Source organism: Larus michahellis, chromosome 3, assembly GCF_964199755.1.
Source record: "Larus michahellis chromosome 3, bLarMic1.1, whole genome shotgun sequence".
In the NCBI taxonomy this organism is placed as follows: Eukaryota; Metazoa; Chordata; class Aves; order Charadriiformes; family Laridae; genus Larus; species Larus michahellis.
The window spans coordinates 22,887,891-22,915,098 of NC_133898.1; the positions used below are offsets into that span (position 1 = coordinate 22,887,891).

At 39.5% G+C, this 27,208-nt stretch overlaps 1 protein-coding gene across 1 annotated transcript; it reads left to right on the forward strand.

Annotated features, from left to right (window-relative positions):
• HNRNPLL (heterogeneous nuclear ribonucleoprotein L like) lies at positions 1-26,508 on the forward strand. The gene is made up of 13 exons (XM_074579116.1): positions 1-339; positions 8,399-8,517; positions 9,524-9,761; positions 13,754-13,839; positions 16,113-16,209; positions 16,302-16,374; positions 20,320-20,391; positions 21,803-22,020; positions 22,183-22,304; positions 22,746-22,947; positions 23,855-23,912; positions 24,030-24,128; positions 25,741-26,508. The coding sequence occupies exons 1-13, from the start codon at positions 148-150 to the stop codon at positions 25,794-25,796; spliced, it is 1,632 nt and encodes a 543-aa protein (XP_074435217.1). The 5' UTR covers positions 1-147; the 3' UTR covers positions 25,797-26,508.
• Positions 26,509-27,208: the final 700 nt, after the last annotated feature.

Consider the following 27,208-nt stretch of genomic DNA (forward strand, 5'->3'; position numbering starts at 1 on the left):
GGGCGGGACCCGCTCCCGGCGCGGGGAGGGGTGTGTGCGGGGGGACGGAGCGCAGAGCATCGCTCGGGTTAGCCGCGCCGGGCTCCATCCCCACTCCCGCACCGCCTCCCCCGCCGGTAGCCGGGCTGTCCCTTCCCTCTGGCGGCCATGTCGTCGCCGTCGTCTGGAGAGCGGTACGAGGAAGAAGAGGAGGAGGACGGCGCCTACGAGAGCCAGGCCAAGCGGCTGAAGCCCAGCACCGCCGCCGAGGAAGGCGAGATCGAGTATAGCGGCGCGGAGGAGAGCGAGAGCCGGCGGGACAAGCCCCCCGCGCCGCGCGGAGGGGGCTTCTCGGGCGGGGTGAGGGACGCGGGAACCGGCGGGGCGGGGGCGCCTTCCCTCAGGGGGCTGGCGGGGCGGGGGGTGTGTGGAGAACGACACTGCGGGGCGAGGCTCGGGACACCCCCGCTCCCCCGTTACCGGGGGTCGCTCCCCGCGGAGTGGCGGAAGGTGGGACCCCCACCCGCGGCCTTCCCGGGCATGGAGGCGCTTCCGGTGGGGGGGGGGTGGGGTGTTCTCCCGCCCCGTGGTCGGGGGGCGGGAATGGCGAGGGGCCAGGCTGGGGCCTGTCCTTCCCTCCCTCCTCCCCGCGGCGGCTAACCCGCTGCTCGCCGCAGTTGCCGGGGGAGAGGGCCCGAGCTCCGGTCCCGCTGGATAGGCGCGACTCGGGCTCGGCGGTCCCGAGGTCGCCCCTGCTCCCCGGGCAGCTCCTTCCTCGCCTGTGGCGATGTTGCCGTTGCGAGTCCTGTGCTTGCCCCGTGGCTGCTGGGTGTAGCTATAGAAACGCCGAGCGGGGGAAGAAAGCCGGGGAGAGGGTTTCTCCCATCCTTCTGGCTTACCTTTGTGGCTGGCAGCGTGCAGCAATAAGGCTGGTCGTAAATGATTGCCTCCTTTCTAAATTCGCTTATATTCCTACTTTCGCCTGCCCCCGTGAACAATGCTAATAAGCGTGCTGGTCCACTAAATTCTTTTGCTACGTACCTTTCATTCTTCGTGAATTTGTATCTGAAGTATCAAGGTGGTCCTCCACCCGTAAATTTGGGCTAACAGTACTTTTGTGTCTAGTGCTTGATTTCTTAGCTAACTAATTGTCCAGCTGATTGCAACTGTTTTTCTTCTCGATGGCTCGTTCTGTTTCTTACTTAAAAAAGCCAAGATCAAGAAAACATTGATTTAGTGGCAGACGTTGAAATTCAGAATGCCTCTGTTTCATGATTTATTAAAATGAATGTGCTTATCACTGGGATAAGTGAACGAGGGAGCATTTGCTGTTACCATCTCTCCATTGGTTAAACCTCTTGATGCAGAGGGTACCTGCTAAATTAGTACAAAAGTTCTCCAATAAACTACAACAAAGACAGATGTCTGGAGAGAACCACTTTAATTCTATAGTTTCTCGTGAGAGAGCATCATCTCTGTTGCGGTCAAGGGCTAGCAATGTGCTCTGTCTTAAAGGCCAGTTCTGAATGAAACCCATATGCTTGCTTAAGTTATCTTGAAATTTTGTCATGTACGAGAGAGCTGGACATCATGCAGTGTTACGAGTAGGAACAAGATACTGCTCTTGCCTTTCTTCTTTTCTGCAGTATTTTATGAAGTACAGCTAGTTCTTACTCTTTTCTTTTTTTTTTTCTTTCATTCTGGCTTCTGGCTGATTTTATTCATGTTGACCTCAGTATCTCAGTTTATCCCAATGAGGGATGCCCTTTTAGGTAACGAGAGCATGGAGCATGTCTGTAACTTTACATTTTGGATTTCAAGAATGGCATGTGCTGAGTCTTGTGAGTAAAGAAACTGAAACAAATGTGTAGGAAGTCAAGAACATGAGGATTTTTAGGCAGTTTGTCAGTTGCAGTGTGCCTCAAGGAGGTGCCTGGTCACTGACTCCGATTTATTGGCAAAGCTGGTCCGCTCTTGGAGAGACAGAAGTTGTCCTGATAAGAGGGAACAAACTGGTTTCTTACGAATAAGCTATAACATCAAGTGGATATGTGAAAAATGAATGACAGAGCACTTTTGTTAGTAACTTTATGTGGGGCTTTTAGTAGCAAAATGCCAGCATCTATTCATTAGAGTTAGTTAATGTGAATTTTAATTTTTGTCTCTAATAGATTTAAAAAAACACGCAGGGAACTTATTTATTCTGTGTTGTATCTTACTCATTTCTTTCCAGGGAAATGTTCTTAGCTTATAAAAGTTGTGTGTCGTTCAGGGCGAAGGCATATAAGATGAAGGTAGGGTGAGAGGAGGCAAGAAGGTGGAAGTATTCTGCGTTGCTCAGAAGAGAGCAGAAAATGAGTAAGTGAAGATGAAGTAGGAGGAACTACAGGGAATGGGGAATTAGAGAAATGGGGAAATGGATGACTGGGGTAAAAAGAGTGGTAGGAGTCTGGTAGCCTCACTGGTTCTTTTTTACTAACATGTGTCTTAGAATACGGGTGAACTGTACACTCATATGGATCATATGCTCTTTTTGTATAAAAGCCTTTTGTGGTAGGACCCCATGAGCAGGTTGGTGGGGGTCTCCCTGCTGTGCTATATTTATTATTGTGGCATTTTCCAGTTCCTCTGGGATTGTTTCATTGAGTTGAATAAGCCCTTCATGCCTCTCAGTTTCGGGTGCTTTTTTCAAATGTTTGCTTAGAAGTCTGTATGCGAGACCCAGATGGAGAAACCCAAAATTTATTTTGCTCTTCCTTTTCCTCTGTTTCCTATTTGTGTGGACACTCCTTATAGCCCAGAGGTGTACCCTCTTCCTTGTGGCTCGTCTCAAGGCAGAGAACCGTGGAGAGCCAGGAACAGACCAGAACAGTTGACTGGGGAGAAGTAAGAAGTGATCTTGCAGAAGTATGCTGTAGGCGAGAGTATGATACGGAAGAATGACTCTTACAGAGGCAATGTGAGTGGTGGTGAAGCCTTGGCAGAGGAGTCAGAATTGCGGTGTAGCAGAGGCTCAGGACACTGGGAGAATGTGGGTTAAGAGCTGCGATTGAGGGTGTTTGGAGGGCCTTTGGGTTCCGTCCCCTCTCCCTCCCTTGAATTTCAGTTTCATTGATTAATGTTGTATTTATACAACCTGTATTTTCTGTGGCATCTGTCTGCCTCACTATCTGTATGCCTCACCAGACATACCTATTCTTAAATATTTCTGTGAAGTCAGGAAGATCTGTTATCCCCGTTCTTACAGTTGGGCTGTCTAAATACACACACGTATCTACAAGCTTCCACAAGGTAAGAATGGGATGTGAACTTGCAGCTTGTCGGCTACTCTGCTGTAACTTCTAATGCGTGGTGTTCTTTGTGGTAAATGGGAAGCAGCTCACTTCGCAACTCAATTACTTCATGTCTGTCACAGGCAGTTGTGGTAACAGTAGCTAGATGGCAGTGAGTTCAGATCTTGACCTACGTGGGTTGTTCATATATCCATTTCTTAAATGTAAGTACATTCTAGAAATCAGTTGTAGAGTGTAAATCATCCTCCCTCCTTTATCCTCCATCTAAAAAAGTAACCGTCACGTTCAGGCTAGTTCTTCTTCCAGCACCTTGGGTTGAATCTCCTGAGGATGCTGTGTGTTGTGTAGAGTTTTGTTTTGCGGTGTTGTTTGTTTGTTTCTTTTTTTAAAGGGATATTCATATTGTGCTGAGCAGAGAGAAAAATGAGTAGAGTATTTCAGTTGTACGGGACCTGTAATGATCATCTAGTCCAACCGCCTGAGCACTTCAGGGCAGGTTCAGAATTAGCAGAAGGGGCCAGAATGCAGGTATTCCGTTCTGTAGCAGATACAATCACTGAAAGGACACAGTGATAGAGAGTGCTAGGAAGTGGTATGCATTAAACAAGAAAAACGATACCCCAAACTTCACATCTGAAACAAAATTAGATTGCCAGGTAGCTTTCCAGAATATGGAGCGTGATTAACTTCAACCCCGTTCTCTTCCCTAGCCCTCAGTCCCCAAAACCAACCAAACAACAAATAAATACAGGCTATATGAAACTAGTATATTTTTCTACTGCCATGGAACCTTAACTTTGTCTTGTTTGCTTAGTTCTTCTGAGACACCATCTTACTTTACTGTGTACTGGAAATACCGTTGTCACTGCAAAGCTACAGGAATTCCAGGTGGCCTGGAGAGAGGCGTCTCCTGCACCTCTGTAGGGAAGAGACAGAACTGCTCAAGTCAGGCAGGTGCGATCAGCAGGGATGATGTACGACAGGGCAAACAGCTTTAAGTAATGCCACCATCGTGTAGTACAACTAGCGGTTGAAGAGTGTGTGTGAAATGCTGCGTATCTGCTTATGAAAGCCTTTCCTCATAAGACAATCCTTAGTGGGGGAATATGAAGGAGGAGTGCCATCCTTTTGCAGTAAGGAGAAAAAGAGATGGAGGAGGTAAGCAGAGAAACGGTGAAGGAGCAGATGGTCCAAAAAAGGTAGTAAAAACTAATAGAACTAAGGTGAACATACTGACTGGAAAGTTTCTGGAGAAAGGATAAGGGACACCTTTTTGTGGAAACGGTGAAAAATTCTCTAATCAGGAATTGGTGAGCAAGAGAGACATCATCTAGAGCCCATGGTGACCTTCTTCCTTTTTGTAATGGCAGATCATAATTCATTAGCAAGAAACCAGTGATATATTTTAAAAGTTGTCTAGAACTATGTAGATCACCAAAGAATGGATGTTAAAATGCTACAGTTGTTCTTTGAAGCTGCTTCTGTTGCAGTCTTACGTATGTGAATTAACTTGTTTGTGCTTCATCTGCTTGGTTATGTCGACACTTTCCGTTGTGCCTCTGCTGTCTACAGAGCTCGCTTTCAATGTTAAGCATCTTAATGTTCCTAGTTTCTTTCTTGAGGGAAACCTTTTCTGTCCTTGTTACTGGTCTTGAGCACTTAGAAAGGAAGTCTGTTTCCATTATCTATTTAGTAATTGCATTTTCTGTCCAGCTAATGATTCTTCAAGAAATTGTTACTGAGCTTTCAAAAACCCTTAAGTCATATATGTTAATGGGTACAGCAGTAACGTTAACTAATCTGTTCTCCTGACTTTGGTGGACCGCGAGTGTTGTGTTGGAGTTTTGCATGGTGCTTTTGTGCCATCGTGGGAGTTGGAGTTAGTGAAAGACTCATTTGTAAGCAGAGAAATACTGGGTGGTGGTGAATCTGTGTGTGAGCAGATGCTTTGTTGTAACCTTTGTCTGTGTGCCAACTGTAGCACATGTAGTTTTCAAGATACAGTGAACGTGAGATCTTGGTCAAAACCCTCTATTTTTCATCTCTGGGAAGAAATTATGGCAGCGGTTGGATGAGTTGTGTATGTTCTGACCTCGGCTGTGGAGATGCTTTACACTTACAAACACATTTGATTTTTCATGTGGTCTAGTTGTTTTATTTCTCCATCTTTTGGAGGAAATCAAGGATCATTCGAGATTTGCTTGATACGGCAGCTTGGTAGCAGCAAAATTTGTTAGATAATATGCACGTCTGCCCTTTGCGAAGACTTTTTTGCACTCAAACATATGCCTGTGGCACATGCTCGTGTCTTTCACCAATATGCTCTGAATGTTAGTTTGTGGCTTCCTGGCTCTGGACTGACTGTGCTCGGTTCTTGTGCTGCTGTTTACTGCTGCTCTTTAGAAACTATTTTGAGTAAAGCAGAGTCCCTCCGATTTGGCCATTTATAACGTCTAATGGTTTTATACGTATGAATTGGTTTCTGAAATGCTATGTAGATAAGGCCTTAATTTCATGGCAAGTGACTAAGATTTTTGTGTTGGGTTTTTTTTTTTTTTTTTACTTCCACGCTTCTGGAGCTTCTGTGCAAGTTACTGCAATAGCAGCAGTGTTATGACTTTTGATTGTTGCTAAATCTCCTATTCTCCAACACCCTACTACAGGATGCTTTCTATGTGGTGTTATGGGAGAAGGAAATTTGTCTTGGAGAGCCCAGTGTTGCTTTACCTAAAAAAGAAAGCAAAATTTATATTTGCTGATGGCTCTGGGAATAATTCTAGTTGCAGAAGTGCGGACACCTGTATATGTGCGTGTAAGTCGTGTATAATGGATTCGAAGATGCAAGTATAAAAGTCATAATTTTTTTAGACAGTTTGTACTATTAGATTTATATCTTCAGTAGGTGAGCTTAAATGGACTGCTAATAAATAAAAATACAAAGGGGTCTGCATGACAAAGAAACATGAACTGAAACTATAACAGAAGGCTGAACTGGGAAGGGGAGGGAGAGCGAGATATTATTCCATTATGATCCACTTTCTGCAAAGCTTGACTTGATGTATGCGGGTACTAATTAAGTCAGGTACCTCTTTGTAGTGGGTCTTTGCTTCAGTGAGAAAATCATTGCTTGTATTTGCCGTTTGATTAGGCAGAAATATTTTTAGGTGAGGTTTCTTGAATGCATTAAAGAAAACAAAAGAAAATGCATACCCCGAGCGTTAACTGGGATCTTAATATAGTAACAAGTATGCAGGGCAATGAATTTAATGATTTAATAACTTCTGACTGTTCTGTAGACTGTAAATAAAGTAAAGGTGCCTGCTATCTTAACGCCTTAGAGGCTTTGCAGGAAAACCCGGTAATTATTGTTAGGTTTTTTTGAAGGTTTCCTTAGGTCCTTCTTTCAGCTTTGACGAGTGTGTATGTGGGTAAAGAACAGATAAGCTAAAAATAAAAACCTCTGTGCTGTGTAGTTCTGTTCCTTCTGCAACTGCCCAAGTATTTGCAGTTCAAAGTATTAACCTTTTATGACTACTTGGATCACTGCTACCACTGTAGACCTTAGCCGATTAATTCAGGATATATGTTATCTTACGCAAATATCACTAGCGGTGTTTTCCCACCATCGTCACTGCTGTTATTCAAAGAAATGTGTTGCCACTTAAAATGCATTCATACTGCAAATGAATAAAATGTAAGTTAAGCTTAAAAAAATCGCACAGCAGATTGTTCTGATCTCTGATGAAGTCTGAGGGGCTGGCTTTTGGTTCAAACAGAATGGTCAAATCCTTGATTTAAAGAAAAAATACGTAATTGTTTTGGGAGAGCTGTGTACAGAACACAGGAATTAAACACGCAAGACTCAATTTGTAGTTATCTGGAATGTGTTTGGTTTTTTTTTTTTCTCACTTGAATCTGTAGTTGAAACAGATAGGGAAGACAGGAATGTCTGTCGTAGTAGTAGCAATCATTGTGGTTACTTAATTACTAGAGCTGAATGCTCCTTTGTGTTGCAAATGAGAACCTCTCTAGTTCCAGAAGATACCATACTGGTACTTAGGAAAAAGTGAAAAATCAACAAGATTTGATCTGTTAGATCAAACACATAGATGTGGTTGCTAAATTTGAATACATCAACTTTACACTGCTGTTGCACGTATGAAATTTGGATGCTGGTAATTATTGTATATTTTAGTGTGCCCTTTATTATCTCTGATCTTTCTCTGTTTATCTCATTATTGGCTTATATCACTTCATTCTTTTTATTTTTACCCCCATGTCTTAGAATAGATAAGGTAAATCTCAGCCGTGCTTCAGGCTTTGTGTGGAAAGATGAGCAGATTCCAACCCGAATTCGTCAGTTGCACAGAACCAAGACTGTCTGAAGTCATAGCAGTAGCTCTGAAAAATGTTCATAGTGGGAATTCTGTGTGCTAACGTACAACGTCTGAATCTGTTCATGGTCGTCAGCCTTGGGGTGAAAAGTGAGAGTGTGCCCATATGGACAGAAATTGCAAGTTTTTTTAAAAACGTATATGAAGAGTGTTCAGAATTAGAAGGGAGGTTTGGTTTATTTCAAGTGTAGTACGAAGCTGGCATTTTCTCGCAAGGAGCTTTCTTCACAGCTCCTTGAGCATTAGAAAAAGAACCAATTTTCATTCAGTTTACTGATGGCCCTTGTTTGTTCTTGCTTTTTAATCCTCCCAGCCTGTCCCAAACAAATATTGGCATAATAAAACAGGAAATGTCAGAAATATTTTAGCTATTGTGTATGTCCAAATATTTTATTTTTTTTATGCTTTTAACAAGTAGGGTGGAAGACCTACTGCAATTCAACCAAGTGTTAAATAGGCTTTTTTATATATATATATATATATAAGAAAAATCTTGCCTGTGCAAACACTTTAATTAAATCTGCAAAGCATTTTATTTTAAGCAGACTTCAGCAACTGAACTTGGCAATCTGTTTGGAAAGAAAAGTTAAATTATTTAAAATATGCTTGGATTGTACATTTAGATGGCTGCTTCTGGACCCAGTGTAGTGTCTGCCAAATATTTAATTTTACTTAATGATAGCAGTATTCCTTGTTCTGTGTTTGAATTTTAAAATGTCATTTCGTTGCTAGGATGCCGGGGGAAGTCATCACAAAGTCTCTGTTTCTCCTGTCGTCCATGTCCGAGGGCTGTGTGAATCCGTTGTGGAAGCAGATCTTGTGGAAGCTCTTGAAAAGTTTGGAACCATATGGTATGTCAAGCAGCATAAAGTCATGTCTCTGGACAAGTTGGGAGCATTATTTAAAAGTCTCTTGGACCTCTTTAAATACATGATGGTAGCCATTTGAAAACTAGAACTTAGTTAATAATAAAGCATTAAGATTTTCTACCTGTGTGAAGATTCTGCGTTTCTGTGAATGGCAAGTCCGGTCAGGCAGAGGTAGACTGTCTCCATGCCCTAGTGTCTGCTGTCAGCCTTCAGTAGCACAGCTAGACCTGGCCTTAATACGAGCTGGAGTTAAATCGAATTGCAGAGCAACACAAGGGTGGTTGACTTGATGTAAGTGAATATTCCAAAAATAAGGATGGGCCACAGAGCAGGTGATGCTTTTTCCTGTGGGAGGAGTGCTTGTGATATGTAGGACCTTCAGAATGAGATGGTTATTCAGAGGAAGCCCCTGCAAAGGTCATAAAGCCTAAAGATTCCTCATCTGGGAACAAAATAGTGAAGGTAAATGGGGAGAGCTAGCTTCTTCTGAGGTTTGGGTGCTTCTCGAATAAACTTCTGTTTATTTCCTCTAAGGTAGTTTTGTGTCAAAAATAGTATTTTAAATTTCTTAGCAACAGCGAAGATGTTTAATGTATAAACTTTGAATGTGTTTTATAACTTGCATTTTCTTTGATCCTTTACCTCATAAATGGCTTTAGCAAGTTTTTTGAAACATGAATTGTAGTTCTAGTAAGTTTAGTAAATTATTAACTCTTTGTTGTATTGGTTGAATGTTTTTATCCATTAAACGTTTTCAGGAAAACAATTTATTACTTATTTATCTTATAGCTGCATTTCTTTGTTTTGTAGAAATGCTTTAGAAATGTGTTGACCAGGTTTGGGAAGCGCGAGCAGGGAGACCTACCTTCCCTTTATGTCCTTGTTAGGAATTGTTTGGAAAAAACATGTCATATATGACAGAGACGGGACTCTGGAGTTGTTTTGAGTAAGCATATAGGAAAACTTACCGTAATGTTTCTGTCACCAGCTATGTCATGATGATGCCATTTAAGCGCCAGGCTCTGGTGGAGTTTGAAAATGTAGAAAGTGCGAAGAAATGTGTAACGTTTGCTGCAGATGAACCTGTATACATTGCTGGACAGCAAGCCTTTTTCAACTACTCAACAAGTAAGAGGATTACTCGACCAGGGAACACCGATGACCCATCTGGTGGAAATAAAGTTCTCCTCTTGTCAATTCAGAATCCCCTCTACCCAATTACAGTGGTATGTTTCTTCTTTTTTTTTTTTAATTTTTATTTTAATAAAATAATAAAAGGCAGGGAGCAGCAATTTCTGTTACGTTACTTCCATTGTGTACTATTTGTTAAAATTGTACACTGTTAATTTGAGTCAGGAATTAAATTCACCTACCAAAGCTCTACATCATCTTCCCCTAAGTAACATGCATGTTCTGCAAGAAAGCTGTTTTTTGAGATGATTCAGTCTTGTTGTACAGATATTTTGCAATACATTTGAGCACTTCAGTGGTCAGGATTTTGAAATGTTTAAGTTGCTACATGCTTCTGAAATATTTCCAAATATGTTGCCACAACGTTGAATGTCATTTAGCTTTCAGGCTCTGAGTGGCGTATGTTTGAATAACAAGTAATTTTTCCAGTAGGAGGGGTTACTTTATTGTACTCCTTCATTCTTATGTATTTCCTTTGTGGAAAGTTAAAACGTTCATCTGTTGATGATCACTCCACTTTGATGGAATCTTCCTCAACTTTTATTTGGGCTGATACATTTTACTTTTCAGTATTTCAAGTCATACCACGTATACAGTTGCATCGTAATTTACTGCCATCTTTTTATGGCACATGTGCATATTTTTTTTAATGATACAGATATTTTTTGCTAATATTTAAGAATGCATGTTTTCTCATGCATTGACTGCTAATATTTTTCATAGAGATCTTATAGTACATGTTGAATTGCACAGAAATATTTCAGGAAAAATTTAAAAAGTCTGCTTAAAGTAGACTGGCAATACCATGATATAAGCAAGCATAAGTTACTCATTCTTAGGCATAACATATAGGATAGTATGGATCAGTCAAAGTCTTTGCGTTGTGTGGAACCGTGTAATTTAATGCAAGTATTAATATACAGCACATTGAGCAAAACTTATGTTCTGCCATATATTAAATTCTGAGGATGAAGCCCCTAGCATGGTGGCTCCTTTTTGAAAACAAATGATAACACCACCCCCACCCCCAATTTTTATTTTCACTCTGCCCCCAGCTGTTTGTCTAGAGTATACCAATGAGCTCTAGAAGCAGGCAGATGTCCAAAATTACTTGTAAGCATCAGAGCTCTTTGAAAATAGTGTAGACTAGTAGCGTCATAGCAACTGGGAAGAGCAGCTGTACCTGTAACAGCGAGGAATGAGATGAGAAAAATTAAAATTTTGCACTTGACCAATGGGTTCAAGAAGCAGTTCACTTCAGAATGCCTCAGGCAGTTTGCATTATTTAAAACAACAAAACCACAACAAACCCAAGCCCCCCAAAAAGCCCACAAAACCCAGCATCGCCTCTTCTTCAACTCTTTTCTCTCCTTAAATTTGAACTACAGTTAGACAAAATATAAAAATTGCAACCAGTTTTAAGCGGCAAGTCAGAATAGCTGCAATAAACTGTTCCATAGTTCTTAAGAACTTTTCTTTCAAAACAAGATACAGTTTTTGCAGAGAAATTGGTCTGCTCAAGGGCATCTAGTGGAAGAAGCTAAATTAATTATTCTAAAGTTTCGCAGCAGCTTATTTCCTCCATGACAATTGTGACCTAGTTCTTTCCTAGCAGAATTTTTTGAGAGGACTGTGGGAGTGAAGGGCAAGTTAACTGTATTTAATTCCTGATTGCTTTCCACCCCTTTGTGATGGGTGGGCTGGCACTTTGAAAAAGTTTTGCCTGAGCTCCGATATGTAAGTCTTTGAAGTTCTGTTCCCCAGTTTTCTTAGCTGTGGGCAGAACTTTGTCAGGGATTTGTTTGTAAGAATAGCCGAATTTGTTCAAAAAGACCTCCAAGCTATTATCTGCTGGTGCTTCTTAGTTCTCACTTACCTTCTAAACCTTCTCTATGTGCATGAGGAAGGCGTGGTATGCCTTGGCAATTGAAATGTTTTAAACTTAACTATCAACTTCTTCTGAGATTAGGTTGCTGTGCCTCCTTTTTTATGATATTCTAGTATGTATATAATGCAGTGTTAATTTTTTTTCTATAAAATATCCCACGTTACTGTATCTTGTGAATCACTTGATTGATTTGGTAATCTAAACTAGCTGAATTAAAAAAAAAATAAAAATCAAGCTGTCTGTGTGCCTGCTGGCTAACAACACTGATGGCATTTTGAATAGGGTTTACATTTTGAAAGACAACCTTTTTCTTAATTAAGTGGCTGTGAAAGAAATCTTTTGAGAGACAAATTGTGAAAGAAAGTCACATGCATAAAAATTCATGTAATCTGGAGCTGGAAAGTTTTCAGGATTCTTTTCTCCCTAACAAGAGGAAATTGATGGCAGCTGTTTGTGCTATTGAGCTTGCATAGAAAATATACCTATAAATGATCTCATAAATCCTATTTTTTAGGGGTTCATGCTGCTTGAATCCTTTCTAAAAACCCATGTCCATTTTCTGAAAATCTTAAGGTTGACAATCTCCTCTGCCTGCTTCATTTAGCTATGCAAAACACTCACTGGAGTGTCTGGAGCAAGGTCCCTGAGCACGGACAATGTTTTTGGTTTCTTGTGTGTTTTTGTTTGTGTGTTTTTTTTGTTTGTTGGTTTTATTTTTTTTTAGTGGCAATATGCCTGTGTATTAAAGCTTATGGTACTTTATATGAGCCAGGAGTTATACCACTGCAGCTGTAGCCAGCATCTTCTTTTTCTAGTTTCTTGTTGTGGAGAGGGAGTATGTGGGAGTGTGTTTGATTTATTTTTATTTATTTATTTAAGAAATCCAGCATGCCCTCCCCCCCGCCCCCAGCCTTTGCCTCCCAACTGCTCCACTATTCTGCAGAACACGATAATAAATACTATACTTACTCCCCCCCTTCTTCCTCTTGTCCCCCAAATAAACCTGAGGATGTGCACGAAGATCTCAGAATGAACATTTTGGAAGTCTTTGGTTTAGATAAAAAGAAAGGAAGGGAAAAACAGATTGTCGTAGAGTGTTTCACTGAGATGTTAGTGCCTTTGCCTGCTGGGTTTAGCTATGAAGCCAGCTGTCTGGTGAAGCGTATGTGCTTTCAGCTGCTTCAACGTGATCTAACAGGTGAATTGCTTCAAGAAGTCACGGTTTCTGTTTGTTCAGGTTCTCAAGCCTGACTCTTGGGAATTCTGAGTATGGGCATACAGTCACTCTAAAATCAACTTATTTTTCTTGGCCAGCTTCATGCTGGAGACTGGTTTCTGGTACCATGATGTCTGCGTTGTTACGTGTAATCGACTGTTATTTGACATACTCCTAGCACCACATCATAAGCCTGGCCTAATGTGCAGTAAGGCCAGCTTTTCTCCTTTCTGCTTTGTTCCTCTGCAACACTGAAGGTGGTCTTGAATTTCATTGGTACCTTGTAATATCGACAAACGCTGGTGAAACAGCGTTAACAATGAGTTTGCATGAATTCAGTGTTTCCTGCCAGAAGTCTTCTCTGCCTGAAGTGGAGAAGCACGGCAGCCACTTGCAGTGTCTTTGATTCAGGTGAATACCACTTAAATTCTCCTTTTGATAAGCTACCTAAGCTTACATCGTGGACTACCCCTGGTTTCTCTTCTGAAAATGAACATGACCGATTAAAAAAACCCAACCCTCAGCTGCTACAGCCTTATGAAATGAAATGTGCTATAATTACAGTGTCACTTTGTCTCTCTGCTTTGGTAAAATACTGCAGTGCATGCTTAAAAGGGACGACACCTTGACACATGGGTGCAATTACTGGGTTTTAACACAGCTGAAGGTACTTGTTAAACTAACTAATGTTTGCAGGGGTACTTATTATAGAAGTTTTTTCCTGTTTTTCAAATTTGATTGCCTGGACCATATAATCCATAAAAATGCCAATCATGAGTGTATAAATTGCATAGGGAAAATTATAAATGAAAAGCTAACAAGTTGCTCTTTGGCATTTAAATGCCAATGCAAGAAAATGTTCTGTGGACCTGAAGTGTTTGAAATTTCACATCTGAATGCAATATTTTTTTCTTCTTTTGCAGGATGTCTTGTATACCGTGTGCAACCCTGTTGGAAAAGTTCAGCGCATTGTTATATTCAAGAGAAATGGAATACAAGCTATGGTTGAATATCCTTTTTGAGTGTGATTTTTTTTTTTTCTGTAGGTTCTTGACCGTAGATGGGATTTAACATGAGAACGTCAGAAAAAATACTGTGTAATTTTGAGACCAAATTATTTTTTCATTTCTATCTAAGACATGGTAATTTGTAGATGTCTTTAAAACAAAGTAGCACTTAAACATTTCATCTTTATAGGAAAATGACTTTGTCAAGAATGGTCTTGATAACCATGTTTATAGGTGGCCCTCAGGCTAATAATTGCAGACATGAAATATGTCATAGATTTGACAACGCATTATACAAAACGTTTCATGGCTTTTGCCTGTGTTGATACTCAAGAAATAGGTAAGGGATTGCAGAGGTGCGTCTTTACTTCTTCAGACTCTTTAATACATACCGCTTGTCTTACTATTCTGACTTTATTAAAGCACAAGACCAACTTAGGCCTCCTTGACCTGCTTATGATGTGTTGAGGAAATTCCCTGCTCTGTTATCCTACTGTTTACTCTATTTGTAGCATTAAGTTGTACGTGGGATGAATGCTCACAGTTGTTAATGTGTTACTGCGGTTTGCAAAGTCCAAAGTCTGATATGATTATGCCTTAGTTTATAAAATTCTGATAACCCCCTTCCTAGAGACTGATCACCTTCCATTTCTGAGGTGTTTCCTGGACAAAATTGTACCAAAATCTCAGAAATTCTTTTGTGACTTCAGGCGCTAGCAATGCGGCAGGCTTTATTAGGAGGTCACTTCTGTAACATATGACTTCACTGGTGGCTGCATTGATGATTTGCCAGACAAAAAGTATTACTCTAACTTCCATAAAAGCAAACTCGTTGATATTTATCTATGTTGAAGGGTTAAACTGTGTGTCCTAACAGACAGTAGTTTGACTTACTGTGATAGTGGGTTGAATTTGTGGCAAGTGGTGTTGTCTGGATCAGATAATATGCACAGCTGATGGTTATTCTGCATCTTGTGAAAGATTAGGGAAGTTGTAGGGAGGATCCTGCTCATACTCTGAAACTACCACACTTCTGTCCTTTGAATTAAATTCTGCAACATGCCTTTTATTAAAAACAACCAGGAATCAAAAGAAAACTCACCAATGTGAGCAGAGTAATGCAGCAGTGTAGGTAAACGGTTTGGGGGGAAGGGGAAAAAAAGTGAGCTTCAAGACAAGCCTTGTCTGAAAAGTTAAAAAATTTACTCAAGTTTCAGTGCTAATTGCAGCACCCATTACTTTTGCAGGCATGCTCCCACAGTTCTAGCCTGTGTCAAACAATTTCTTAGAGGTGCAGGAAGCTTAGCTTTTCTCACTCTTAAATTCCACGGTGAACCTACATCAACTTGGAAGAAGTTGGGCTGCAGGAGCATGGTAAAACACAAGGGATATGCTCTTGATACAGACTACCAAATTTCACTAGAGTATGTCAAAGGGTGGTGCAAAATCTCTGGTCTGCTGCAAGGTTCAGGCTTTCTGACCTCATATGTTATTGAGTATGTATGAGATCATGGATTGCCATGTGCCAAGGCTCAGGTATATTTTTCTGCTAGCCGTAGAACTAATCTTGGAGTATGCAGAGGATATGAAATAACCTACATGTTGGAGCCAGGTACCTGCATCTGCCTTGAGCACAGTGGATTTAAAGCATCTGCTCATTGTATTTTTTGATGCAAGATGATTATTTGTTCATTCAGAGTATCTCTCTTAGTTCTGTGGTTTTATTTGGCTACCAAGCTAAAAAGAGCGTACTCTTTCTTAGTTGTTTTCGCTGTAAAGTAACTACCGAGTTCGCGATCTCCCCACCCACGAGTCTCTAGCTAATGCTAGCTGTGAGAAGGGATGCATTGTCTTAAGTTACGCCTTCTCGCCCCCGAGCTCTGATCCCTTCCCAAACGATGCAGCTTCAACTTTCCCTTCAACTGTTCTCTAGGCTTGCTGGTAACTTTCTCTGTCCTCTGATGAAAATTACTAAATCCACCAGAATATCCCTTTCCAAAGGGCATAAGTTCAGACCATAAACAAAGCTTGCATCTGTTGAATACTTTACTAATTTATGGATGGTCTCATCATGTGCCATCTACACCTGAAAAAAAACATATGCTTAACATAAGTCGAACCCATATACATTGGTAATTTTATATTAAAGTCTGTATAGAGTTCTCGTAAGGTATACAATAGTGAAATATCTGCAGGCTACAAAAAAAAAGCTGTATCAGAAGAAAGGGACATGAATGAGACACCTGGGGAAAAAGATCCTTAACGTGATGTGTATGTTTGAATCAGTGTTTTGTGCCCAGAAGGCAAAGGCTGCACTCAATGGAGCAGATATCTATGCAGGATGCTGCACACTAAAAATTGAATATGCAAGGGTAATGCTTGGACCTTCTCTCTTAATTTTACTAGGAAAAAAAAAATATATAATCAAGACTTAACCTTTTTCATTTTTACTTTGTTTGAACAGCCAACTCGACTTAATGTCATTAGAAACGACAATGATAGTTGGGACTACACTAAACCCTATCTGGGCCGACGAGGTAGGTTTTCATATGTTATCGCTGTAGATGTTTGACTGTACTAATGACAATCCTTTATACGTGGTCAGGCTGTATGGCAATAGTCATTTTCAAAGCAAGCCAGTGCTGCTGAAGGCTGTGTTCACAAGCCAGGACATTAACCCTGAGCCCTAGTGCCCCCTACTGCCGTGTGCTTGAGCCACTTAGTTCAACAAGGAGCCCACACCTGCAAGCACCTTCGCAGTTCTCAAGGACTTGCATTTCTCCAAGCAGCTCTCTCTCTTTGGAGGAGAGGAAACCTGGTACAGACTATTCCTTACAAACTACAAACTTGCACACTGCTTCTCCTTCGAAACGACTCTTTTTCCCTTATGTTGGACAAGGCATTAAGAAGGATAGAGGACTTCATCAGGCTGACTCTACACTTCATCATGCACCACATCGGCATCAGCAAAAAAAAACAAACAAACAAATAAAAAACACCCTCTGAAAAAAAACTCAGACTTGCAATTCACCTTGTCTGCATACTGCATGCACCATCACCACAAGTTTTTAAAGGAGGACACTTTCAGTACTTCAGATTTGTGTGGGATGAATAACATGATAGACTGTACCCATTCTGTTCAAGTTTGTATGTATGCTGGTCTGATTTCCCTTAAAATTACAACTGAAAAATTGAGAACCTCCAAAATTAAGAACCTCTCTTGTTGATATCGTTGACGTTGTAATCTTTTTATTACATGCTGTATGTGAGAGTTGCATTCAGTCTTAGCAGTGTAAATATTGTCTAGTAGTAGGGAAATTTAATCCTTATCGGTAGATAGTTGAAACTGAGCAGTGCAATATCAAATAGGTCCCCTCAGTTATATTTAAGTATTAAAATAGGGAGATTCATAATTGGTACAGGCATACTGTCTCTTAAGTACTCAGCTGTAAAAAATTACCAGAGCTTAACTCATGTCAGTGGAAACTATGACTTTATATGTAAAGACAAACTGCTGTGTAGCCTAACTCCTGTGAAGTGTTTATTTTTAAGAAATATATACCTGTAACTATTGAGCGCAGTGTTCAGTAACTTATGTACAATAATGTGTGCAATGTAAAGTTAGAAAAGTGAAGACAATGTGTCCAAGATAGAGTATCTACTTATCAAAAGGTATGAGAGAACCAGGGCTTTGGCCGTCTCAAGTGATATGCACTTTCAAAGTAATTCTGCAGAGACGCTGGGCTTATAAAACTGTTGTACAACTAAAAACTTAGGGCTTGAATTTTCAAAATGAAGTTCTTGTAAAAAGTTAACAAGGGAGCTACAGTATTGGTTGTAGCTTGGGGATTATGACTATTTGTATCAGGATTCAATTTTTTTTCTCAAATTCCTGAGTTAAAAAAGGCGTTTTGAAGAAACTCAAGGGCAAGAAAAAAATCTGAAGGATTAATGTGACCCTCATATCTTTTGGTCATTGCAGTGTTTGGAGCCTGACATGTAACATTGTGCATCTAATTACATTATGTAATTGGTCTGCAGATAGATATGGCTGTATGAACTGAATGTTCCCCAAGTTAGAGAAAACAGTGGAAAATGAAAAACTTAGGATAGGTACGGCTCTTTCGTTCTCAAGAACTCTACTCTTTTTTTTTTTTTCCCCCCTTTTGTTACTTTGGCAGCCTGTCTCTATTTTCTATACATCACTGTACTACACATAAGAAGAAAATAATTAGATGGGGGTATTTTATATATATATCTATATATCATGCTATATTGTATATAGCATGATTTTTCGTTTACTGCGGCCCACATCCATTTATCTAGAAAATGGGAATATAAATTGCTGAATGATCACTGAAATGTACTTGAGAAAGCAGGCATCTCGAGCAATTTTGCCCAGAAAGTAATCCAGGACTTTTTTTTTTTTTTTTTTTGAGAGAGAGAAAGAGTTTTCGTATTTGAACTTCAACTTACCCTTGCAGCAGCATTGTTTGGCTTTTGAATGTAACGTGACCCAAACTGTAGGGATCTGACCGCAGCAAACAACATCTTAGCCCAAAGGAATTTTGTTCTGAGGACATCCTTTCAGAATTCCCCCCTTCCCTCAAATCTTAGGAAGGAAATGCATTTTGCTAATGACTTTCTTTCTTTTTTTTTTTTTATAAAGAACTAGTTTTGGTTCTTTATGGTAATAAATTACAGACTTCCTCATAGTATTTCTCCACTTAAGTAAACTTCCTAACAAGCGCTTGCTGCTGCGAACCCATATTGTACTAGATTGAACTGAAAAAAACCACCTGACTGTTAGTACTCTACTTGCTTTTAGCCAGACAGCTCAAACTGTAGTTTGGTGGCAATAACAGCACACGCAGTGACTCAAGGACCTGATTTAAAAACAAAACCAAAAAACAACGAACCCCAAACTCAAACTAGATTGTAAAGGATCTTTCCATTCGGAATTAATTTTTAAGACAGATTGGTTCTCATGTTTCAGTGCCTGCTTGCACAAGTATTTGTACTGGCACAACTGAGGGACTTTGTTCATGGAAGAAACAAGTATGGGGCAAGGAGAGAGCAGCGGGCTACACCATCACGAGGAGGAAACATTTGTCAAACTGTGTTCTCCCAGAATTCTTTATTTGAAGAATGTGGTCCTTTCTCTGTTACTGTGTGCAGTTTCAAAGGATTTAGCTCCACAGACTGGATTTAGAAACTTGATTTTTCTGAAAGATGACTACTGCACACAGTCTAAATGCTCAAAATACTTGATATGACTGCCCATTTGCTTTTTAGAGCCAAGAACCAGACCTGTTACCCTGAAAAGGGAATGGAAAAACAAAACTTCACAAAAGTAATCTTTCTTCTATATTTTTTGAAGGTATTCAGTGCTGTTCTCTCCTCAGGCTTCGTTGCCAAAGTAAATACCTGACTTGGAACCTGTCCTCAAAATCCTGAGCAGAAAGGGCACATGTGTTTTCATCTCCCACTGTTGCGTTGTCTAATGCGAATAGTCCCTGTTTTTTCAGGGGAAGTTCCTCCAGCTGCATTGGGGGGGAGCTGCCGTTTTCAGCAGTCATACTTAAATTTCCTGGGAACTGTTGTAAACTGATAAATGTCTTGCCCCACCTTTTCAACATGGCTTTTTTACTTGTGAGAAATCTTTGTTTAACACAAAGAAATCTGGAAGTTTAGATTTCCTTTGTCATGCAGCATGGATCTGATTAGAAAATACAGCTTTGACTGTGATGCACTGCTTTCCTCCAGTAATGTAGACCCCTTGCTTAACTTTATATCCTAGAGAACTGGGTTTTCTTAAAGGATTGACCGTTGTTTTAGTGCATTATTCAGTGATGTTTTTCTTCACTTGAACTGTTCTGTGCTGCTGATAATGCAATAATGTACAATCCTTTCAGCACGCCCATAAATCATTAGGTGTTCTGTAAATATATATGTACGCATATGTAATGCTCTCTGTTTACTGATTATGAAACCATGTAATACAGGTTGTTGTTGGCTTATGCTGAAACTTCTTGAAAGAAGCCCACTTTGAAAATGTGTTGCTGTTGAAGCTAATATTATGATTCAGGTACTGTCTTTCAAAAGTACTGCATTTCAAATTTGTTTTAAGAGACACGTAGGTAAATCCTGCTGTATGGTGTTATCTATGCTAATGTGTGGTGTCTGTTTAGGAAAACTATTGGGTATTTCCATAAACTTTAAATGTCTGCATCTCCTCATTGGACACTGCCCCCAATCAACTTAAGTGCAACTTGTTATACAGATGGCAGTCTTTTAATTTTGGTGTCCCAGGGCTACAGTTTGTGATGTTAGATGTATAATGAATGAGAAATCGTTTATAAAATTAACAAGGGCTGAAATTACTTTTTTGCTTCTTAACTAGAAGCTTTGTGTCTTAACTGAAGAAGTCAAGTGCGTAGTTGTGCTTACTAAACTGTTTTCTTTCCCTTCCCACATGTTAGACAGAGGGAAGGGCCGCCAGAGGCAAGCTATTTTGGGAGAGCACCCATCATCATTTAGACATGATGGTTATGGTAAGTAACATAGGATGACAGGTGGTTATGATTTCTGTACGTGTTATGTGGAATTTTAAATATTCAGTCGGTGCTTAACTGCAGACCCCCCCTAATTGGGCTCTCCGTGCGGTGCTGTCAGTCCACGTTCTGAAAATGCTAGTGATTCACTGAAATCTATGTGCATTTATTGCCGCACCTCTTCTTTCACGGAGAGCATCTGGCTGTACAGATGTATTCCTTGGTAGAACGTTTCCTTACAGTTGCCATCACCATAGCAATGGATGGACAATGACCTCTGTACTGGGAAAGCAGTTTCCTTTTAGAAAATGGCAACGCAGCTTGATGAATGGTTTGATGCAATGCAGAGCTCCGATGTTCTTGCATGTGAAGCTGTGAATTGTAGCCTTTGTTTCTTCTAATTTAGGTAATTCTGAAAAGGTATAGCTATGTGATTGTATAGGAGTGCTGCTTTGCAAGTTCCGCCTTGTGTTCACAGATGTTCTTTTTTTCATTCTTCTGATATACCTTTCTACCTTAAGTAATGAGGCGCTGTCTTCCTATTCAACTGTCTCCCTCTCGTTACTGCTTTTTGCTGTGAGGAAAAAAAAGGGCAAAAGGTTCCTTTTATACTTGGCTTATGTGAATTTCACATTATTTTTGTCTCAGCAAAACAGGGATCTTCTCCTTGGTCTGTAATACTGACGTTTTCTATAAACAGAAGTATTGCATACTAGTAATGTCTCTTAATTAAACAAAAAAAAACCCAAACAAAAAAAAGAAATTGTTTATTTCAGTGAAACTTGTCACTTTATCTGTAGTGGAAAATAGGACAGCTTCATTTCGCATTAATGCAGGGATTTAAGTATTCATGTTTCTTCCAAATGAGCTGCTTTGTAGAAAGGCAGTCTTAAGAGCTGTGTCATCTCCTCTCCTGATTTCTGGCTAAAAGTTCACTCCTTTTGGTTTGTTTTCCATATTTTGTAATGTTCTTTTTTGGTGTCATGTAGGTCTATAAGTAGACATGGCAATATTTCTTCTGATAGGTTCACGTTCAAATATTTTTGTACGGTGCTGGGAAGATACTATTTTTATAACTACTGAAATACCTTTTTTCTCTTGTATATACAAACAATACCATGAAACAGCTCCTTCTTGTCTGGTAATGTAAGAAAAGACTTGGAACACTAGAGGGAATAGAAGAGGTTTTATTGGTGGGGTTTTTTTGGGGTGTTTGGATTGGTTTGGGGGTTTGGTTTATTTTTGTGGTGTGTTTTTTTGGGTGTTTTTTTCTTTGTTTTTAAATTTGAAAAAGAATTAATGGAAACTGCTGTAATGTTCCCCTTCCTTTCCCCCTGAAAATAGGCACTACGAATGTGGGCTTTAATGCAAGATTAAGTAGTGAAACTTGTCTCAAACAATATCTCCTTAGGGTCACACGGTCCATTGTTGCCCTTGCCGAGCCGGTACCGCATGGGATCTCGGGACACTCCAGAACTTGTTGCTTATCCACTGCCTCAGGCATCCTCCTCTTACATGCATGGTGGAAATCCTTCTGGGTCAGTTGTCATGGTTAGTGGGTTGCATCAGCTAAAGATGAACTGTTCAAGGGTCTTCAACCTGTTCTGCTTGTATGGAAACATTGAGAAGGTAAAGCATTATTTATTAGAAACTCAGAAACTACTATAGTAATTTTAATTGTTTTTGAAAACAACTGGCTGAGATGGTCTAAAAATATTTCCTCATAACTAAAACTCTTGGTTGGGCTTTTTGTTGCAATGTCATTTTTTTTTTTTCCCTTATCTATCTAAGGTGAAATTTATGAAGACTATTCCAGGCACGGCACTGGTTGAAATGGGTGACGAGTATGCTGTGGAAAGAGCTGTCACACATCTCAACAATGTCAAGTTATTTGGAAAGAGACTTAATGTCTGGTAAATATGTTTTATCAGATTAATAGTCTACCTGTGGGCAGATGGAATGAGTTTGCAAACGGACAGTATCCCACTGTTCTGTTATCATTGTTAGAGTTATGATTTCCAATTAGGAACTATTATTTATTTATTTATTGCTATTTATACTTTTGTTTATTATTATGGTTTTATTTGTATTAAAAAAGCATATGGGCATTACATGGATTGACTGTTAATGAACTGTATTCCCTAATGTGTCTTATCCATCCTTTCTACTTTTTTTTTTAAGGAAGGTGTCAAATCCAACCCATCTTGTTCTCCTTCTATTTCAAATTGTTGTAAAGAAATTGCAGCTCTGTTTTGATTAGATGAATAGTCTGTGTGCAAAGTATGCAAGTCTTAATAATTTAAGAAAATTTAACTATACATCTGTCTGTCTATCTATCTCTCCTTAAATCCCAGTGTTTCCAAGCAGCATTCGGTAGTTCCAAGCCAGATATTTGAACTGGAGGATGGCACGAGTAGTTACAAGGATTTTGCAATGAGTAAGAATAATCGTTTCACCAGTGCTGGCCAAGCATCTAAGAACATCATCCAACCACCCTCTTGTGTGCTGCATTATTACAATGTTCCCCTGTGTGTAACTGAAGAAACATTTGTAAAGGTAGGCAGTTGAAATGACTGACATGTAGTGCTTTGGGGCTCTATCCCAGGTTTACACTGCGCTTACTTTTGAAAAGAAATAACTGGGATAGTTACAGCATAGTGACTGGAAGAGAACTGGTTTTTAAAGAGGTTTGTAGCCTCTCTATATAGAAGCTGCTATATTTTCACAATTCTGGCATTATTCTCTCAATTTGTTTTTTTTTTAATTTTTTTTTTTTTTTTTTTTTTAACGTGAGAAACAAGGTCTTGGAAATAAAGTTGAGGACCTCAAGGTGTTTTTTGTGAAGGAAGGGGAAAAGACTCATGCAAAGCCAAATACAGAGAAAGTTAGGACTACAATTCACAAAAGATTTACTGACTCCCCGAGGTGGTTACTCTGGTGACTGCTAGGACGTCATGCACCTGGAACAGTTTGCACAGTTGAGTCCTAAATGAGCTCTAAACGCTTACTTAAAACGTGCAATACTGGGCTTTTTTTTTTTTTTTCAAGCTCTGTCTGAAACTTAATTCTGGTTCATGAGCACTGTGCTTGTATGTACAACTTCTGAGCTACTGGATTGAAGTGGGAATGTCAAAAAGAAGAACTTGTTTTTATTTAAATATGTTGTTTGAGGTAGTAGTGATACTGGTACTCTAACAACTTTTGTGCCTATAAAATCATATTTATCATGGGACAGCAAAGATACAGGAACCTTGTTATGCATACTATAGAATGGTATTTTTATTAAAGAGTTACCAGTCTAAACATATTTTTAAAATAATAATTTGCTATGAATTTGTGGAAGCTCTCTTAAAGAGTCAGTATTTCCCTTTTTGTGTGTCTCTTCTAGGAACTTGGAATTTTTGCTAATGTGTTTATGTGCATTTTTACTGGAGTTTTACCTCTTGTTTTATTTTTGTGACAGTTATGTGAGGATCATGAAGTTCTCAGCTTTATTAAATACAAAGTGTTTGATCCAAAACGTAAGTAAACTTTGCCCTGTTTGGGGAGTTACTTGAATTACAGTTTTGATAAGAGTGTACGCTGTCAGGAGATGTTACTTATCCCCTCCTTCCCTTTTTTCTTTCTCATTTTGACAGCTTCTGCCAAAACACTGTCTGGTCTGTTGGAATGGGAATGTAAGACAGATGCAGTGGAAGCTCTCACTGTACTTAATCACTACCAGATAAGAGTCCCAAGTAAGTAAATTTTACTGGTCTGACTGCTATATTTTTTTGTCTTGTTTTCTTTGATGTTGATACTGCTTTTATAAAAGGTGAGGCTTCAGCTGCTCAGTCTGCAGCTAAAAAATGCATCATCCTTATTATAGGTATATATGCTGAATTTTACATATTTATACATATACTGCAGTATATATTACAGTATATGAATACTATATATATTACAGTACTTAATCTCTAGGTTACATTACTTTCTATCTAAATGGCACTCTTTCTTAGTTTTTGAGTTAACCTATAGAACTCAAAATATGCTCTGCAACTGTGAAGTTATGGAACAATGTGGGGGGAATGGTTTGTGATAAGAAAGGCAGGCAGGAAAAGCAATAAAATCATCAAAATCAAACCTAAGGATAATGACTTACTGAAGCTTTTTGTATCTTTTCACAATAAATGCAGAGAAATCTACAATATCTTTGGGCAGAAGATTCTTTAAGTTACCTGGCTTACTGCTCTGAATTAAGTGCTCCTGCAGTGCGCTCTCTTTGAAAATCAGAAGTTGTGAGGCCAAACTGAATTTAGCTCCGAACTAGTAGGAATGGAGGGGGAGTTCACCTGCTAAACAAGTACACAATAGGCCAGATCTGCATTGGACAATTAATATAGTTCACTGGATTAAAGGCAATTTTTCTGTGTGTTCACAGACATAACTTTGAATCCAGCCCAGTGTCTAATACTATTTTAAACTGCCTTCTCCAAACTGTTATGAATTGGTCTCCCTGTCAAGTGTTTAAATCTTTCCTATGCCTGCCTCACCCCTTTGGTCCACCTTCTCAATAACGGACTGAGATTACTTCAGGGGCAGAATATCTTAAAGATATTATTGATAACATACTATTCACGATTTCAGATTTATCTCAGTTTGGAGAGGTGATAACAGCAGAAGAACTTACTCTTTCAACGTGAAAAATACAAACCTTAATGTATAATGGAATATAACTATCACAGGAAAACACAGCATTTTAAAACAAGGCCTGTTGGTTAAGACTTGTGTAATAAGATTGAGGTTGGCTGAACCAGGAGGACCTATCGTCCACTACCTGAGAGGCAAACGCGTGCTGCCATCCATGGGTCTTGGCAGCCTTTCCAAGTACAGGGGGGTTGGTTTATGCTTTGCTTTCTGGAGAGGTCTGAAGGCTGTGCTGGACATCCTGCTGGTCTGTTCTCAAACACATGTAAATCCTGTCTAGTGCTACTGTCGCTGATAGAAATGTGACGTTGTTTGAAATTGCCTGTTAAATACTACTTCTATAAATAGCTCAGCTAGGAAGAGGGGCAGCAGTAATGGTAAAGCCTCATGTATAGTACAGCATTTGGAATTCTGTCGGCATTCCCTTGTGACCAGATCCGTCACTTTGTTTTTACGTATCAAAAACGCTGGTAGACTATCAATAACACCTACTTACAAGTCATCTGGTGTCTGCAGGCCACTGGCCGGGGTAGGTGGGGAGGTGTGAACCTTAAATCTACAGAATTGTTAAACTTGTCGGATTATGCAAGGGGATCTTGATCAGCAGGAGAGCTATGCTCAGTAAAAAACGCCCTCAGTACCTTGTATGTTGTCTCCTGACAGATGGCTCCAACCCTTATACCTTGAAGCTTTGCTTCTCTACTTCATCCCATTTATAGAGAAGAGGACGGCATGTTAAGAGCTACGTCCACCTCGATTTGCAAGTTTAAAACTACACTTCGTTCACAAAGCTCTAAAGTGGTTGTTCTAATGTTGCCTTGTTTCAACTTAATTCTAATATCTTTTATCTTGTTTTATAATAAATGGATGTTCCTTCATAAATACAAACCAGATTTTTTTCTTTTTGCCTCTGAGAAGTACGTTGTAAGCTTACTACAAAGTTTGTATTTTGTTAGTGTAGTATCTTCAAATGTCGAAAGAAGCATCAGTAGTATAAACAAGATTGTTTTCTTTCAAAAATGAACTATATTTGCATTTTCGATAATGTTAAAGATTAGGAAGTATTTTTCCATTTGTAGTCTTAATTGGCAGATAGAGCTACTACATCAGAATTTTAAATGTAGAACTTGTTTTTTCAGTATTTTAAGTAGTGAAGTATGTTGCAATACTAAAAAGCTTGTATTTATAAAATGCTTTAATCAGGTTAATGTTGCACATACCGAATTTTTAGTAGTATAGACTTGATTTATTGTTCAAACAAAGCTAACGTAGAAAATTATTAAGTATGTACATGTGTATGGTGTGAATTCATACGTATTTAAAGTGGTTTTGGTTTTTTTTAACAAGTATTTTCCATTTGCATTAGCATGATGCCATCTATAGCTAGTCCCACCGTAGGGGCCTTTTAAAAATTAAAATTGCAAGCCTGTATCAATGTGTTCATCCTCATTTTCCATAATTTAAACTTAATTCTTTGGTGTTTAGCATATCCTCTTGACTTTTTTTTTTTTAATAGTGGTTATGACATACTAAATGGTGAAAGGTGGATATGCAAGAAGATTGATCACGATAGAAACCAAGGTGGTAAAAACAGTTAAAACAGGAAGTGAGCCCCACCATACTCTCTCATACCTGGACAATTAATTCAATGTTTTCTTTTGTCTGATTTATCTTGTGTTTCTGTTATGACCAGGAAAGAATTCATGGGGTGAATAGATTCGGATAGCCTCTCGCTTAAACTGAGGCAATCTATGTGGGGTTCAGATAATGGAACCAATTACACCATGTGAAATAATTGAGGTGAGAGATATTTCGCTTTGGAGAAGATGATGTGTTTTGTCCCAGTACTTTGAAATCTCTGCTCTCACTTCTAGAACTGGAGTTGTGTCTTACGTGGGCTAAACCCCCCGAAATGGGGATCCAAGCAGGGAAGTCTGGGAGCTGTTGTCCTAGGCTCTGTGTTTGTTCCCCTTTCTGAATTTGCAGCTTCTTTTTAGTTCTGCTCTTAGTGATCAGAGATAAGTTATTTTATCAGATGTTTCATGTTTTATCATACAAGTTCTTTGTTCTGTCTTTACGGATTTTATCCATATCCATCCTTTATGCAAGATGGTTGGTGCGGTAATGCTTG

Coding starts and splice junctions, on each gene's coding strand:
- HNRNPLL (XM_074579116.1), top strand. CDS start 148: ATGTCGTCGCCGTCGTCTGGAGAGCGGTACGAGGAAGAAGAGGAGGAG. Junction 340..8,398: donor GAGGGGGCTTCTCGGGCGGG/GTGAGGGACGCG, acceptor TTTCGTTGCTAG/GATGCCGGGGGAAGTCATCA. Junction 22,021..22,182: donor TGTATGGAAACATTGAGAAG/GTAAAGCATTAT, acceptor TATCTATCTAAG/GTGAAATTTATGAAGACTAT.